Source organism: Heloderma suspectum, chromosome 4, assembly GCF_057233095.1.
Source record: "Heloderma suspectum isolate Gila_16-S chromosome 4, 16-S_ref, whole genome shotgun sequence".
NCBI classification, from domain to species: Eukaryota; Metazoa; Chordata; class Lepidosauria; order Squamata; family Helodermatidae; genus Heloderma; species Heloderma suspectum.
In genome coordinates this window covers 308,834,083-308,851,595 of record NC_139461.1, presented here as the reverse complement: position 1 = coordinate 308,851,595, position 17,513 = coordinate 308,834,083, and the positions used below count along the sequence as shown (strand labels likewise).

At 48.8% G+C, this 17,513-nt stretch overlaps 1 protein-coding gene across 3 annotated transcripts in view; it reads left to right on the top strand.

Moving 5' to 3' along the window:
- The window catches only part of LOC146348996 (lck-interacting transmembrane adapter 1-like), a 23,820-nt gene extending 6,307 nt beyond the window's left edge, over positions 1-17,513 (top strand). For 2 of the 3 annotated variants that reach the window (XM_084854431.1, XM_084854432.1), the window contains exons 2-6: positions 6,327-6,472; positions 12,238-12,289; positions 14,047-14,119; positions 14,437-14,834; positions 16,493-17,513. In XM_084854431.1, coding sequence (XP_084710557.1) covers positions 6,327-6,472; positions 12,238-12,289; positions 14,047-14,119; positions 14,437-14,834; positions 16,493-16,900 — 1,077 coding nt within the window. In that variant the 3' untranslated portion in view covers positions 16,901-17,513. The remainder of the gene's footprint in view (positions 1-6,326; positions 6,473-12,237; positions 12,290-14,046; positions 14,120-14,436; positions 14,835-16,492) is intronic. The other variant, XM_084854433.1, reaches the window with a different exon arrangement.

The following is a 17,513-nucleotide window of genomic DNA, read 5'->3' as shown; positions in this document are numbered from 1 at the left end:
CTATTCTATGTTTCTACTATTTTATCATAGAATAGTAGGGTTGGAAGGGGCCCATAAGACCACTGAATCCAAACCCCTGCTCAGTGCAGGAATCCAAGTCAGAGCATCCCTGCCAGATGGCTGTCCAGCCTCATGATTCTGTGTGCGTGCGTGTGTGTGTGTGTGTGTGAGAGAGAGAGAGAGAGAGAGAGAGGTTATTTAAGACCCATTAACAAGAAACGGTCAGCTGGCAACTGGAGAGGTAACTTCTCACGGGCCCAAATTTCGCCTAGGAAGCAACAGTTGCTGACTAGGCATTATTCACTAGAGGGGGAACCTGTGGCTTACCTGTAGCAATGACAATAGACTTTAAAGGCTGGCATTCTTATCCTGGATTTCAGAAGTTAAAGCCGCCCCTTGTTGAGATCACGTGATCAAATTCAGTCCTGACTGCAAAAACTAGGTAACAGAACTCGCAAAAGTGTCCGGTTAGGAGGGTCCTGTCTCTTCCAGGTCTCAGGCAGGGGCCCCCTGCTGCCCTGGATGGCCACTACAGGACTTTTCCACTCAGTTTGAGGCTATGTATTTACAAGGGAGGATGTGGTTCAGGATTTACCCTCTTCGTTCATTTATCCTATTTTTTAGGAGATACGGTACAATTGCATCTTTCCAAAATTGCCCACTGGCCAGTCATGATCTGTTAGCTCAAATTTGACTCTAGGAAGTTAAGGAACTGATTCTGGATTTACAAGCCATATTGTTGACTGATGCTGTTGTTCAGCAAAGGCTCCTTGTATCGCTGTGTGCTGCTCACTTCCTTCAGCAGTGAGAAGCTCCAGGGTCAAAGCTACTTGGGCTGGGTTTCCTTTGGATGCGAGAGCCCTGGATTCTTTTTAAATGGTTGTTTTATTTACAAATATACAAGCAGGGCATAAAATGTAGGCAACAGCCAGTGCTGCTGCCTGGCAGCAGACCTGCATCCCCACACGCTTTCTCAGGTCCCCAGAGAGATCCTGTACTCCAAGGGTTTTTCAGCCCCCACGCTCCCCCGCTGCTTATCTCCGTTTCCCTCCCTCCAGGCTGCTGTTTCTCCCCCTCCTTTTAATATTTACATTTAGGGTACGATCTGATGCATGTTCAAGGTGTTATTGTTAACACGGAAAGCCCTAAAGAACTTGGGACCAGGTGACCTTTGGGACTGCACCACCCCTCATGTCCCTGCTCGACCCCTGCGGTCGTCGGATGGAGTGCTTCTGGGGGTGCCGCATGCTCCTCGGGTCAGGAGCACTCGCACTTAGTGCTGCAGCACCCACCCCCTGGAACGCTTCGCCAGCTGACATTCGACCGGGTCTCCTTGAAACTCATCTTTTTGCACAAGCTTTCCCTGGAGTGTGACCCAGCCAGCGGTGCTTTCTAGCACACAGCAGAGGGTGCTGTTTTATTGCTGATTAATTCGTATGGTGTTGTTCTTATTGTTATATTTGGTGTTGTTTTGATGCCATTGTATTTTATTTCCACTGCTTTGACACCTTTGTGGAAAGTGGTATATAAATTTCCTTTGTGGAAAGTGGTATATAAATTCCCCAGCTATGCTGGCTGGGGAATTCTGGGAGTTGTAGGACTTTTTTTCTGTATAAACATGCATAGGATGGTGCCTGGAGGGAGCAATCCTATGGCAGCTGGACAGCGGCTAGATGGCCATAGGATATCTGGTTTTCCGGGAACCAACCTTGGACCCGTGCTCTGAGGTCGGTTCCGAAAGAATCGACCTCCCCCCACTTCCGCACTGCCTCGGAGGCAGCGCAGAACAGCCCCATCCTCCGTGCTCGCAAGAGGAGCACGGAGCGGCCGAAAAGGGGCATGGCTGGGGGTGTTCCGGGGCAGGGAGGGCAGAAATGCCTGTGTGACATCAGCATACAGCAGCATCCTCCCCCGCTCTGCTCTCCCACAGCTAGGCAGCTGCAATCGGCTGTCTAGCCGAAAATGCAGGGCAGGAGGAGCGCGGAGGGAACGATCCCCTCCATGCTTCTCCTGCCCTGCATTGCATAGGCGGTCACCTCCGAGTTCGGAGGCAGCCACCTATCCCCATAGGATTGCGCCCTCAGCCTCTTTCCCCAAAGCTGCTGTTTCTTCGTGTGCACACGCACCTGCATCACACATCTTTACGCCCTCCCCTTCGCTGGAAGGATTGGGCTGTGGGACCTCCCCTCAAACTCTGATGCTTGGCGCTTGACCTCCCAACATGTGCTCCCATTAAGAAAACGCCGCCCAGCTATCCTGGACCATTAACAAGCCTCCTGCCTGGCCGAGGAATTGTGAGCCAACCAGCATAACAGTACATTTGTCAGCGCAATCTATTTCTGCTGCTACTTTGCAGTGTTAAAAAAAAAACACCAGAAACTGCTGAGGTGGTATAATGAAGTTAGACGTTACTTGGAATGTCATCAAAAAGAGAGAGAGGTTTTCCATGAAGGGAATAAAAATAGAGCTAAGCAGGCATTAAAATCCTGCCTTCTGAGTGACCGCACAGCAAATGCGTCTCCATCCCTTCAGCCCAGATTTGGAAAGTTCACCAGAGTTTGACCCTCAGGTCCAGTGCCTGCTCCAGGTTTTGGAGGGCTCTTGGGCAAGGCACCCTCCATGGGCCCCTCCCTCAGTGAATCTCCCCTCTCTCCGCCATGGTCACCAGCTCCTCCTCCTCTTTCTCATCGCGGCAGGCAGAGAGCCAGTGAGCAAGCAGGCCGTGGCATCTCCTGCTCCTTCTGCTCACCACCACCACTGTCGGGGCCAGGGTGAGAGGAGGTGAGCAAGCAGGTTGCAAAGGAGTGATTCCAGGGGGTTCTTGTCAGTGGGCCCCTGCTGGGGTGTGGGCCCTCAGCAACTGCCCAACCACTCCGGCCCTTGACGCCAGGCCTGCTTAGGTCTAACTTCGAGGTCTTGGGCTAGGACAGCCTTTCCCAACCTGGTGCCCTCCCCCTGATGGGTTGGACTGCAACCCCCATAATTCCCAGCCAGTGTGGACATAGCTGGCCGGGAATTGTGGCCATGCTGGCTGGCTATTATGGGAGTTGCAGTCCAGCCCATCTGGGGGGCACCAGATTGGGGAAGGCCGGGCTAGAAATTTGATCTTTAAAAAGACCAGAATTTATCAGGGTGCCGCATTTTGCAACCATTACCTTCTCCTCTTGTGTGGTTCAATCACAATAGGTCCTGCCTATAACCTAATTGCTCAGATCACTGTGGGTGGGGGTTCAGGGCTTATTTCTGATTAGTGTCTAAATAAAATGAACTGTGGAGCAGGTAAGATGACTCAGACAAGTTTTTAGCTTATCACCCCCTGATCGTAAACCACATTTAGATTAGCAAAACAGAACCTCTGTTGTTTTAAATCTGTTATTGTACTTTAAATCTCTGCATTGCTGCTAGGTTTTATTCTGGTTGATACTTCATTTTATACTGTAGTTGTATACTTTAATTTTTATAATGTATTTTATGCTGTATTTTATGGTTTTAATTGCTGTGAACTGCCCAGAGAGCTTTGGCTTTCTTTGGCATGCATAGAAAAGTAATTAAATGAATGAATGAATGAATGTTCAGAAGCAGTTTACCTCTGAAAATCAGATGTGGGGACAAACAAATAGGGGAAAGCTGCAGCCTTCAAGCCCTGGCTGGTGGACTTCCAAAAGCATCATGCTGGTCATAGACGGAGACAGAGCACTGGGCTGGATGGAGCTTTGGCCTGCTCCAGCATGGCTCTTCTTAGGTTCCTGCAGTACTGCTGTTGCTGGAACTAGATGGTACTGAGACTGCAGGGAGGGGCACGGCTGTGCATGCTGTGCTGCACTGCCTTCTGTGTGGTTTGGCCTTTTAGCAACGTCTCCTGCCATAGAGCTATTCATTCTCTCGTTTGCAACATGAACGGTCGTCGAGAGCACACCAAGATGGTGGTTGGCAGTTCAAGTGCAGGAGCTGCAGCTTTCTTGGGGGTGCAGCCCCTGTGGCTCAGAGGAACAGGAAACGTCACACTGGCTGAACCGAAGCTCCTGCAACTGGTGCACAAACGAGTGCCGTTTGCTTGCTTCTCCCAAAGTCTGCAAGAAGGTGAGCCTCAGCTTCTGTTGGTGTGCCGATGAATGATCGACTGGCCTTCTGAAATGAAAATTCAAATTTGGAAGTCTTCCCTGAGATCTCTTCCGTCCAGCTGCACCTGGTTGAGAGCCAGCTATGGAAATAATTCATTAATTATTGTATTTGTGAAAATATTTATCTCCCACTTTTCGGTTCTGCAATGAAGCCCCCAAGGTGGCGAAGCAGTTCAGTCAAAACATGTTTTGTTCTGCAAAGCAAAAAGCAAGAGCAGCGCTGCTAATTAAATAACTGAAACCAGCCCATGCCTGATGGACTCGAAGATACGGATTGTAAAACACGTGGCTGGAAAACGCACCTAACCAAAAAAGCCTTCAGTTGGCTTGTGCAGATGGGGCTAGCTGAATTTCCCGTAGGAAGAGGACGTAAGGAGAGCCCTGCTGGATCAGAGCAAGGGTCCATCTAGTCCAGCATTCTGCCCACACAGTGGCCAACCAGCTGTCAACTGGGAACCCACAAGCAGGACACGAGCGCAACAGCACCCTCCTGCCCATGTTCTCCTCCACCTCCCCATGTGCTGACAAAATGCACAGAGGTGTGTTAAGATAATCAGAAGAAGCCCTTCTCTGTATTTCAGCTTTCCCCAATATGCAGCCCTCCAGATGTGTTGGACTACAACTCCCAGCACCCCCAGCTGTGCTGACTGGGGATGCTGGGAGTTGTAGTCCAACCCATCTGGAGGGCTGCATATTGGGGAAAGCTGCTGTATTCCATCTATAAGGGAAGTACATTTATCACCTGCAGGAGCGGAGGTCTTTGTGGTCCCAACTTTGTCCTCTTTTTGGCACCAGATTAAAATCTTTTTTTATCTGCCCACACCTTTAAAGCTCTATTTATTTATTTTTCCTGGTTGAAATCATTTTTACGGCTCTCAGTTTTACTGTGTTGATGTTTAGGTTTTATAGTGTTTTTATTGCAAGGATTATCTGATTTTTGTGCATATTGCCCTGAAATCCTCATTTGGATGAAGATGCAGCCTGTAAAAATGTAAAATAAATAAGTGAACCCACTGGTCCCACCCCCTCTTTGGCATTGGTGTGAGAAGGGCCTACACTTGTACATGGGATCAGGAGTCCTGGGCAATCACATGGAGACATCCTATGGGCATAGAGCCCTTTTCACGTTAACAACAAACAAATGGATGCCAGAGTGGAGCCAATGAGTACAAACTAACTCCCTCTCTGTGCATTCAGTATATGCATGGGGGAGGGGGAATGTGTGCAAAATCCTAAATTCTATAAACTGGGTGCCACTGCTGAGAAGCCCCTGTTCCTTGTGCCCATCAAGTCCATCTCAGATGGAGGTGGAATCTCTGTCAACGCTTCCTCTAAAGGCTGACAAGTGTCAGACAGGCTTGTATGACCACAGAATGAGTTTCCATCAGTCCCAATTCAGAGTGCCGATCTTGACTTTTAAAGGCCTGCATGGCGTGGGCCTGGGGTACCTGAAGGAGCACCTGTCACTGCCTGTACTTTGGGATCATCCTCAGAGCTAGGGTGTCCATGTGTCCTATTTTACAGAGGACAATCCTCTATTCGAAGGTGTCCTCTATTTGAAGGGTGTCAGGTCCAAGTCTGGTTTCAAGTTAAAAAAAAAAAAACGTAAGAAGGAAAAGCAGGGAGGGGCCATGATGCGGTCCATCCACCGTTAGCACCTGGAGGGCAGACCAAACAGATGTGCAAGCTACCTGATCTTCCCTACTACGGTGAGAATTATGTATTTCTGTCTAAATGATAGTCATGATTTCTAATATTGCACCTATACATATAAATTAGCATATGCAAATGTTATGCAAATCTATGTCCTTTTTTGTCCTCCTTTTTGATGATGCATTTCCAGTTTTTTGGCAAGGTGTAAGTGGCCGCCTCACTCAGAGACCCTTCTCCGGGTTCCCCCACAGTCTGAGATGTGGCGGGGGGCTACTGGACAAGGAGCTCTTCAGTGGTGGCGCCCAGGCTTTGGACCACTCTCCCAAGACACACTCGCCTGGCGCCACTCTAAGGTCTTTTGGGCAGCAGACAAAGGCCTTTTCATTTTGGCAGCCTTCTTCACTTTTGTCTATCTGTTTTACTTTAATTATTTTGGTCCTATTTTTCATGCCGTCTTTATAGAGCTCCAGTTTTGTTAGCTAATTTTATGTGTTAGTTGCTTCATGGTGTCCTAAAAGGCTGTATTGTAAGCGGTGTTTTCTCTCTCTGCAGCATCCAAGCGTGTTTTGTGTGGACAATCTGTTTATGGCTCCAACCTTTGAGGAAGGAACGGCGGGGGGCTTCTTCCCTTCCATCATTGCTGTGTCTCTGTTTGGTGTAACTGCTTGTTTCTTGGCCCTTTGCACAGCCTGCAAAAGGTAGGTACCTGAGCACTCCACCTCCTCTGACGCTACAATCCAGATCTAGGTCACAGTGGATACGTCAGGGCAGCCTGACGCAGAGCAGCAAAGAGTACCCTCCCTGCTATCATAGTGCATATTACCCCTGAACATGCACAGACTTGGCTTTAAAGGAACATTTTATTTCAGATCAGTAGACAAGAGCAAACATAGGATGGTATGCAATACTGCCGTTCTGTTGCTCTTGCAGGACTCACTTCTGCAACAGGAACCAGCCCTTCCAAAAGGAACCCCGGAAACAAGCGGAAACATTTGTTCCTGGAATGGGACTAGCCAGCCTTCTGGTCAGCCAGAACTGGCTTCTGTGAGCTCTGCTGATCTGCGCTCTTCCAGAAACAAGCATTTCTGCTAGTTCCCAGTTGATTGGGGAACCACTAGGTTCCAAATGGACTAGCCATAGGTCCCGTTAGTGTGCAGGCAGTATTGGATACTGTCCATAGTTGACGCCACTACGTTGCCTGCCTCCTCTTCCCATTCGCCTGGAGATATGGTCCCCACTAAAGTCAAATAATTGAGACAGGGCTGGAGATAAGTTTTTGCTGTAAGGTACGTTATATACTCCCCTTCGTGGATCACTGCCTTGTTGTGGCGAAGGGGCTTGCGTAATTCAGTGAAGCCATAAGCTATGCCATGCAGGGCCACCCAAGAAGGACAGGTCATGGCGGAGAGTTCTGACAAAATGTGGTCCACTGGAGAAGGAAATGGCAACCCACTCCAGTATTCTTGCCAAGAAAACCCCATGGAACATATCACAAGGCTAAAAGATATGACGCCGGAAGATGAGCCCCTCAGGTCGGAAGGTGTCCAATATACTACTGGGGAAGAGCAGGGGGTATTTCCAAGTAGTGCCAGAAAGAGTGAAGCGGCTGGGCCAAAGCTGAAAGGACACTCAGCTGTGGATGTGTCTGGTGGTGAAAAGAAAATCCGATGCTGTAAAGAACAATATTGTTTAGGAACCTGGAATGTCAGATCAATGAATCAAGGTAAGCTGGAGGTGGTCAAACATGAGATGGCAAGACTGAACATCGACATCTTGGGAATGAGCGAACTAAAATGGACAGGCATGGGCGAATTTAATTCAGGTGACCATCATATCTACTACTGTGGGCAAGAATCCCTTAGAAGAAATGGAGTAGCACTCCTAGTCAACAAAAGGGTGGGAAAAGCAGTACTAGGGTACAACCTCAAAAACGATAGAATGATCTCACTACGAATCCAAGGCAAACCATTCAACATCACAGTAATTCAAGTCTGTGCCCCAACCACTGAGGCTGAAGAAGCTGAGGTTGATCGGTTCTATGAAGACCTACAACACCTTCTAGAACTAACACCAAAAAAAGATGTCCTCTTCATCATAGGGGATTGGAATGCTAAAGTAGGAAGTCAAGAAATCACTGGGATAACAGGCAAGCATGGCCTTGGTGTACAAAATGAAGCAGGACAAAGGCTAATAGAGTTTTGCCAAGAGAACACGCTGATCATAGCAAACACTCTTTTCCAACAGCACAAGAGGCGACTCTACACATGGACATCACCAGATGGTCAATATCGAAATCAGATTGATTATGTCCTTTGCAGCCAAAGATGGAGAAGCGCTATACAGTCAGTAAAAATAAGACCTGGAGCTGACTGTGGCTCAGATCATGAGCTGCTTCTTGCAAAATTTCGGCTGAAATTGAAGAACGTAGGGAAAACCACTAAACCATTCAGGTATGACCTAAATCATATCCCTTATGAATATACAGTGGAGGTGAGGAATAGATTTCAGGGATTAGACCTGATAGACAGAGTGCCTGAGGAACTATGGACGGAGGTCCGTAACATTGTTCAGGAGGCAGCAACGAAATCCGTCCCAAAGAAAAAGAAATGCAAGAAAGCAAAGTGGCTTTCTGATGAGGCTTTACAAGTAGCTGAGGAAAAAAGGGAAGCGAAAAGCAAGGGAGAAAGGAGAAGATATACCCAACTGAATGCAGATTTCCAGAGAATAGCAAGGAGAGACAAGAAGGCCTTCTTAAATGAACAATGCAAAGAAATCGAGGAAAACAATAGAATGGGAAAGACTAGAGATCTCTTCAAGAAAATCGGAGATATCAAGGGAACGTTTTGTGCAAAGATGGGCATGATAAAGACAAAGAAGGCAGGGACCTAACAGAAGCAGATGAGATTAAGAAGAGGTGGCAAGAATACACAGCAGAACTATACAGGAAAGATCTTAATGTCCCTGATAGCCATGATAGTGTGGTGATCCCTGATAGCCATGTCCCTGATAGCCATGATAGTCCAGACATCCTAGAGAGTGAAGTCAAGTGGGTCTTAGCATTACTAACAACAAAGCTAGCAGAAATGACAGTATTCCAGCTGAGCTATTTAAAATCCTAAAAGATGATGCTGTGAAAGTGCTGCACTCAATATGCCAACAAATTTGGAACACTCAACAGTGGCCACAAGACTGGAAAAGGTCAGTTTACATTCCAATTCCAAAGAAGGGCAATGCCAAAGAGTGTTCAAACTACTGTACAATTGCACTCATTTCACATGCCAGCAAGGTTATGCTCAAAATCCTACAAGCTAAGCTTCAGCAGTATGTGAACCAAGAACTACCGGAAGTACAAGCTGGGTTTCGAAGAGGCAGAGGAACTAGAGATCAAATCGCCAACATTCGCTGGATCATGGAGAAAGCAAGAGAATTCCAGAAAAACATCTATTTCTGCTTCACTGACTACGCTAAAGCCTTTGATTGTGTGGATCACAACAAACTGTGGCAAATTCTGAAACAGATGGGGGTACCAGACCACCTTACCTGTCTCCTGAGGAACCTGTACGAGGGTCAAGAAGCAACAGTAAGAACCGGACATGGAACAACCGATTGGTTCAAAATTGGGAAAGGAGTACGACAAGGCTGTATATTGTCGCCCTGCTTATTTAACTTATATGCAGAGTACATCATGAGAAACGCCGGGTTGGATGAATCACAGGTCGGAATTCAGATTGCCGGAAGAATTATCAACAACCTCAGATACGCAGACGATACCACCCTAATGGCAGAAAGCGAAGAGGATCTAAAGAGCCTCTTGTTGAGGGTGAAAGTGGAGAGTGCAAAAGCTGGTTTGAAACTCAACATTAGGAAAACTAAGATCATGGCATCTGGCCCCATCACATCCTGGCATATAGAAGGGGAAGAAATGGAAGCAGTGACAGATTTTACTTTCTTGGGCTCCAAGATCACCGCAGACGGTGAAGGTAGCCATAAAATTAAAAGACACTTGCTCCTTGGGAGGAAAGCTATGGCAAACCTAAACAGCATAGTAAGAAGCAGAGACATTACCTTGCCGACAAAGAGTCGTATAATCAAAGCTATGGTTTTCCCAGTAGCAACGTATGGCTGTGAGAGCTGGACTATAAGGAAGGCTGTGCGCCGAAGAATTGATGCTTTTGAACTGTGGTGCTGGAGAAGACTCTTACGAGTCCCCTGGACTGCAAGGAGGTCAAATCAATCTATCCTCAAGGAAATCAACCCTGAGTGCTCATTGGAAGGACAGATACTGAAGCTGAAGCTCAAATGTTTTGGCCACCTAATGCGAAGAGAAAACTCTCTGGAAAAGACCCTGATGCTGGGAAAGACTGAAGGCAAAAGGAGAAGGGGACGGCAGAGGATGAGATGGCTAGATAGCATCACCGATGCACTTGAGCACGCTCCGGGAGACAGCAGAGGACAGGAAGGCCTGGCGTGCTATGGTCCATGGGGTCACGAAGAGTTGGACACGACTTAACGACCGTACAACAACGTTATATCCTATATACGCAGAGCCAGCCCTAACATTAGGCAGAGTGAGGCAGTTGCCTGAGGCAGCAGATGCTGGCAGGCAGCAGCAAGGTGGTGGAGGAGAGAGCTGTGGGCCAGGCGGCCTGCCCTGCACCCCCTAAGCTAACCTGCTGCCCTCAGGTGTGCTACAGGATGCTATTCCATTGGCAATGTTGAAAAAAGATTCAGTCACCACCAGTTCAGTACGTGGAATATGTTGGAAAGTCTGGTGTGACTTACAGCAGAGTTGCTTTATACAGAGAAAGTGTGGTGACACCGAATTTAGTGTTGGAGGCAATAAACGCAGGCTAGAGCCAGTTGAAAAGTAGTTTAAATCAACTTACTTTATTAATGCTTTTACACACATCGTCAGAGAAGGCTACCTAACTCAGTTGAACTACAAGCACCCCTTAAAGCTAGGTGTGTGAGTGTAAGTAAGTGAAGGCATGAGATATGGTTACTTGCCCCCTCTCTGGAGAGGCCGCATGGTGCTTGCTGCAGAGGCAAAAGGAGAAAGAGGATGGAGGAGGATGAAGGGGAGGGAGCAGGAAAAAGGAACTGATCAGACCACAAGGGGGATGAACAAGCCAAGTGGCTGTGGCTGCAACACATTCTCTATCGCCCCCTAATATCTGGAAGCATGCGGAGTTGTTCCTATTGTCTAGCAGAATATGGATGGGGGCCGTCTTGTCCTGTGCCTAAGACAGCCGCCCCTGGGTTCATGCATGCTTTGTCCCTTCCCCTTATGGTGAATTTACCCACAAAGAATTATGAATGCAACCTGAGCCTATCCATGTTGGGGGTGGGTGGGGGCTCAGGTGGAGCAGCCACGGCGGGCTGCTTCTATGCCCCCTGCCCCAGTCCGCTGCCCGAGACTGCCACTTCACTTTGCCTGATGGCAATGCTGGCCCTCCGGAGAATATTTAGGTACAAGGTGGCTCAGCCGCTACATTTTTACCTTTAAAGGGGGCCCAAAAGTGATATTAAAAAAGTCATATTAAATAAAAACCTACTGGCACTGGGAAAAGGCAGCTGATGGTTTCTATTTCAAGCCCCGGAACGCATGGAGACGTCAAACAGTAACGATTAGTTATTAAGGAATGAGTGAGAAACAAGTATTAACTTACTCAATAGTAGTATGTTTTGCAACATATGACTAATTATAACTTACAACAGGAAGGAAGTGAACCAGCAGCAAAACTGTTCAGTTAATACAGAGCGCGGCGGCTTGGCCTGAGGACCCTGCTGTTCTGGACGGCTTCTGCCCAGTTGCTCTGCTGCTTTGCTGGAGGTCCTCAGGCAGGGCTGGAAAGCCCCCGGGGGGTGGGGGGGAGGGACTGAGGGCTGGATTTCCTGCACTGAGCAAGGGGTCTTGGCTCAATGGGCTCCACAGCCCCCTCCCACTCCATGATTCTGCGACTTGGGAAGGGGAAGCCGTGGTGGCAACCAGAGATCAGGGTGTCCAACCTAGGTCTTGTCTCGAGGTCTGGTTCTAGGTCTGGTCCTCTGTTTGAAGGAGGCCTCTCTGTGATGGGGCGTCCCATCTAGGTCTGGTTTAAAGTCAACGAATCATATGAAGGGGGAGCAGCCGGGGCCGTGAAGTTGCCCATACACCCGCAGCACCTGGACAGTGCTGAGTGGGCCCCCTGAGCCGGCACACCAGTCATCCAGTCAGTTCTTCCCACTCTGGTGAGGTGTACCGTATTTCTATTTAAATTGCAGTCGTGACTTCTAAATGTGCATCTACAATATATATGAGCATCTGGAAATGTTATGCAAGTGGGTGCCCTATTTTGTCCTCTTTTCTGGTGATGCATGTCCTCTTCCTTGGTGGCGTGTAAGTGGCCACCCCACCGCCAGCCGGTAACAGCTGCTGATTAAACTGTCCTGTGACTCATTCCATCTCTTTTCCGTCCTTCAGGAAAGACAAAAACAGGATGCCTCCACAGGATGGCTTGTTGCCGGACGAAGAAGTGAGTGGACCTCCTGCCTTTGTCCATTTTTCCCGATGGCGAGGGCCAAATGGGTGCACGTGGAGCCCGACCCAGCACCTCTGCGTCGGGCAGGGGACATGAAAAGGAGCGCCCGTGCATCTGGGGTGTCTGCGTGTCGTCGCTCCGTGCAGTTTGACACCCCTGGTAACAGAGGATGTGCAAACGCTCTTTTTCCCATGTCCTGCTCACGGCACGTGTGTTGGAGACGGGACCAGCACAGCCTAGCTCCCCTCCCCTCCCCTCCATGCACGTGTTGGATGCATGGTGCACGCATGAAGAGGACTCAAGAGGATGGGCCAGTGCAGCTCCATGCAGAGGACTTGGTTTGCATGCAGAACAGGGCCGGCCCTACCATTTGGCAGAGCGCAGTGACTGCCTCAAGCGGAAGATGCTAGGGGACACAGGCAACAGCAGTGCGCCCCCCACCCCAGCAAGGGTGGGCAGAAAGTAGATCTCCAGATGTTTTGGACTTCAACTCCCAGACCCTCCTGACCATTGGCCATGCTGGCAGGGGCTTCTGGGAACTGGAAGTCCAAAACATCTGGAGATCTACCTCCTGCCCACCCCGGCCAGTTTAGAGGACCACATTATGTGTGCCACATGGCCTGTCCAGGGCCCCTAAATAAGCCTGTTGCCTCAGGGCAGCTGAAGGTTGCTCTCCCGTCACCATTGCTGAAGTCAGATTCAGCCGCAAGCCCAGAGCGCTTCCAGCAGAGCCTGGGGTGGCGTTTGCCCAGACTATCTTGTCCTTCGCCTTAGTAAGCAAGATAGCTTGGCTTGGCCCAGTTTGCAGAAGGTCACCACCATCTCCACTTATATGGCACATTGACTACATAATGTCTATATAGTCAATGTGCCATATATTGTGGCACAATGTGCACATTGACTATATAAATAAATACACCCCCAGCTAGTAGCATCTCCACATTTTTTGCCATATACAGAGCTGGGAACCGGTTTGCTGGTGCTCAGTTCCAGCTAGAGCGGCTGGCTTGAGTGCAAACATGGGCCAAGAAGGATCCCTTACTACGCCAGGGGTTCAGCACTACGCATGGCGGGGGGGGGGGGCAGGGGATGTCAGTGGGCGTGGCCATGTCCACTGATGTCATCGCCCCGACCCCTGCTCGTTTTAGCGTTTTTCCGGGCTGAGAGAGGCATGGAGCTCCATGGCTCTCTCAGCACGGAGAAAGGGACTTGGCCAGTGTTGGGAAGAGGAGGCACTCTTCCCAGTGCTGGCCGAGTCCCTGGCTTTGCCCAGTGCCTGTCATCCCCATGCGGGGTGAGGGTGCGATATGTGACGGGAAGAGAGGCTGCTCTTCCCAGTGCCAGCCAAGTCCCCCACTGCCAGCCACCCAGCTGTTATCTCCAATCAGAGATTGGAGATAACCACCGGGACTCCCCTGCATGCTGCTCCTCTTCCCAGACTGGAGATAACAGGGGCGTGGAGGAATCCATGGCTCTGCAAGTCAAATTAGAAGCCTGACAGGCTGGTTTGGGCCTGTGGGCCAAGAGTTCTGCCCCTCTGCTTTCATCCCTGCTGCGTTCACCTAGAATCCCAGCACAGGCTCAGCCTCTCAGCCACCTCCCAAGATTGAGTCTCATAGAATCAACAGGCCTGCAATCCACCTACTGGGCTCAACCTTGGCCAAAAGGCATGTTTCCTCCCAGGCCAAGGGGGCACAGTGGCTCTCCCGTCACAGCCTGCCCTTCTTGTTTTGCATGCACTGCTGAGACAGATGGCGCACTCGTTGCTGGGGGGATCCGTCACCAGCCTCCACGAGCTCAACGGGGCAGATTCCAGGGGGAAAGGTAAGTTGTTGCTCATTGTCCAAAGCTGCAAGTCAATGTTAAAAAAAACAAACAAACTCGGGATTCCAGCTAGAGGGGATATAAGGTAGTTTGCATACAGGTTGTAGTCTGGGGAGCATTTATGGGGCAAAGTGTCATGGGGAGCCCACAGCATTGAGGTGAGCCTTGTCCTTAGATGGACTAGAACAGCTTCCCCAAGCTGGTGCCCTCCAGATGTGGGTGCAGCACCCACGGCCTCTTGCAAAGAATTGGATGGTGCCTCAGGAAAGAAAAAACGCTGTGTTTTTCTTCTCCTCTTTCGGCTCTCTCCTCTCCAGATCAAAGGCCAGCCAGTGTGCACCTCCCTTCCCCGCTGAGCAATGACGACGGGACGGTGTCCAGCTCCAGCTTCATCATCATTCCTCCGAGAGAACTGCCCCGGATCCCTTCGGCAGAGCTGCTGTCCCCTGAGGAGACATACTCCAACCTGAGCTTCCCAAAACGGGCCCAGGAGGTGCTGTATGAACCCGTGGCCGTGAAGGGAGAAGGAGGGGAGGACCCCAGCCCGACCACACAGGAGGTGGCCACGAAGGGCACAGGGAAGAGGGCAGCGGCGGCTGAGTATGCCCGCGTTCTGAAAGGGAAGAAGAAGAAGGACCAGACTGGGCCGGAAGCAGGGACCCCTCCAGGGCTGCAAGAGCTGTGCCCCGCAGGGTTGGCGTTGACTCCACAAATGGTGCCAGTGTAACAGAGCTTCCATTTCTGGGCCACAGAAGAATTCTGGCAGTTATTTTGGTTGGGGTCAGGGTTTTGTAAACACTTCACCAAAAATGTCTTACTTTAATAAAGATTGTTACCTCCCCACCCCCTCGCAACAGGCTCTGGACATGGTACAGCAGCTTTCCCCAGCCTGGGGCCCTCCAGCTTATTTGGATTACAGTCCCCATCACCCCTGACCATTGGCCATGCTGGCTGGGGGGGGGTGATGGGAGTTGTACCTCAAAACATCCGGAGGACACCAGGTCGGAGAACGTCAGGGTCCCCAAGCTTTTTGGGCTGCAAGCACATTTGGAGTGTTGCAGGAGTGTCATGGACACTTCCACAAAATGGCTGCCACGGGGGCTTGCCCATTCATAAAATGGCTGCCATAGTGAGCATGGCCAGTTGCAAAACAAGGCAGAGATGGGGTCTGAGCATTAACATACAAAATCACTCTTTTGAACCCAAATACTGGTGGTGCTGGATGGCAGCACTTTGCTTTGCAGCATGCCAGCCTCCCAGTTAATTTTTTGAATTTAAAAAAATCTTAACAAATAAAATAAGAATCTGGAGGGGCAAGGAACCTGGCGGGTGCCAAGAGAGGTTTTGGCCGGCATATTGATGCTCAGGAGCACCATGTTGGAGAGCCCTGAAAATCAACGCTCCCTCCCAAAGCAAACCTGTCTGTGTTATGTTGAACCTGGATTACCCATTCAGACTTCACACAGGTTCTGGTAGCATCACAGGATCATTAAATAGGGTTATATACAGCTCTTCCACTGGGTTCTAAGCACAGGCCTGCAGGGTTTGCATTAGTCCATTTAAGAAAAGGTTTACAAATTCATTTTTTTTTAAATGCATGAAATAGGACTTGAGCAACAAAGAGCATGAACTCTTGCCATTGTTGCAGTCTGTTGTTTTGGGCTAAATATGAGGCTGAAAACTCTGCGTTTCTCAGTTGTTTTCTAAGGGCAGTAATTGCTGCTCTGTGAGGGGGTATGCAAAAAATGGGTTCAAAAGGAAGGAGGAAGTTCCTTCGGAAGACAACAGTCACTCTGAACTGATCTCTTGGTAACACGCTCACAAATTGTCAGTCCTGGCTGTGAACCCATTGGCTAAACACACTTTGTTTCTCACACAAAGATCAGAATTGAGCCTGGACATTTTGTCTGGTATCTTGGGTTCTACAAGGCTAGAGCCTTGCTCTGTTTTATCTGAAACCTGGGCATCTGGGCTAGCAGGGGGCTGCAGGCCTCTTAGTCCAGTGGGTAATCTGGCCATGGCTGTATGTAAAATAATTACAGTGACCAATTACAATGGCAGTGTAGGGAAAATAACTACAGTTCAAGGTGCACAAAGCATCATCTCTTGAAACCTGTAGGAAGTGAAATGTTTTCCCAGTAACCCTGAGGGCTAGATACTTGCTGGGGTTTTAAAAGTAAAAAAATAAAAATCAAATCTGCATTTCACAATCCAAATGCTATGTGAGACAACAGATTCTATATGGCCTCCCCTGTGTGCAGAATCACAGGAGGCAAACTGCCTTGTCTAGAGGAATTCCATGGGATCATAGATGCAAAGGTGATCAAACAGCCGTTTTGTTGCACCCTCTGCTAACAGCTATTTCTTTCATAGATAGAAGAAATGTACTCAGTGGTGTGCAAGGACAAGAAAAAGAAGATGAAGAATAAGAAGAAAGCACAGGACTGTGAGGGGCCTGATGAAGAGAGAACACCCCAAGTGGAGATGAGCCAGGGAAATGGCCACGTGGCGGCTGTCAGTCAGGAATCAGATGGCACGGCAGCGGTCCAGTCTTCCATTAACGAACCCTGCTATGAGTCTGTCAATGATGAATCCTGGGTGGACATTGGCAGGAAGCAAACCGCAGAACCAGCTTACGAGACGGTAGATACTCACTGGACAAATTCGAGGAGAAAAGGAAAGTTGAACAGGAACATTCTGGCAGAAAATCTGTATGAAACCATTGAAAACGTGACATTTCAGTTTCAGAATCATAATGTGACATCACATTTTGAAATCTGACTCTTTGGGGTTCTTTCCACCTATTCAAGGGGATTCCTGAATGGTAAAACAAATGAATGAGTACAAGATTTACCAAATGCTATTGCATGTCAGCTGTCAGATGCCATCAAATGTTGATTGCTTCATGATTGCTACATGCCAGATACTGACAAATACTGACTGCCACTGCAAAATCATCAGATGTTAAATGCTGATGTTCAGTATTTAATATTCGTGGAATATTTGCACACCCACCCAGAGAATATTTGCAATCAAAATTCACCACCAAAGAGAATTTGAGAGAGATGGGGAAGGAATTCTTTATGAGCTCTAGCCCCCAAATATAATTTATTCTTATACTTCCACAAATCCTGATGCAGCGCTGGTAACACAGGATCCTTTCCCTACTTAATGGAGGGGAGGAATAATATGTATGCAAGGGAACAGCATGCTGTTTAGTCCCTCTCCAACTCAGAACAACTATAGGAGCTTTCTCCTTCTTTGCCTCTGAATATCCTCTAGCTGCTTTTAGTCAGCTTTTAAAACAAATTCTTCACCACGTCTTTTATAACTAAAGAAGCCACAACCTTTCTGCAATCATGTTTGTTTTCCCAATAAATATTAAAATATTGAC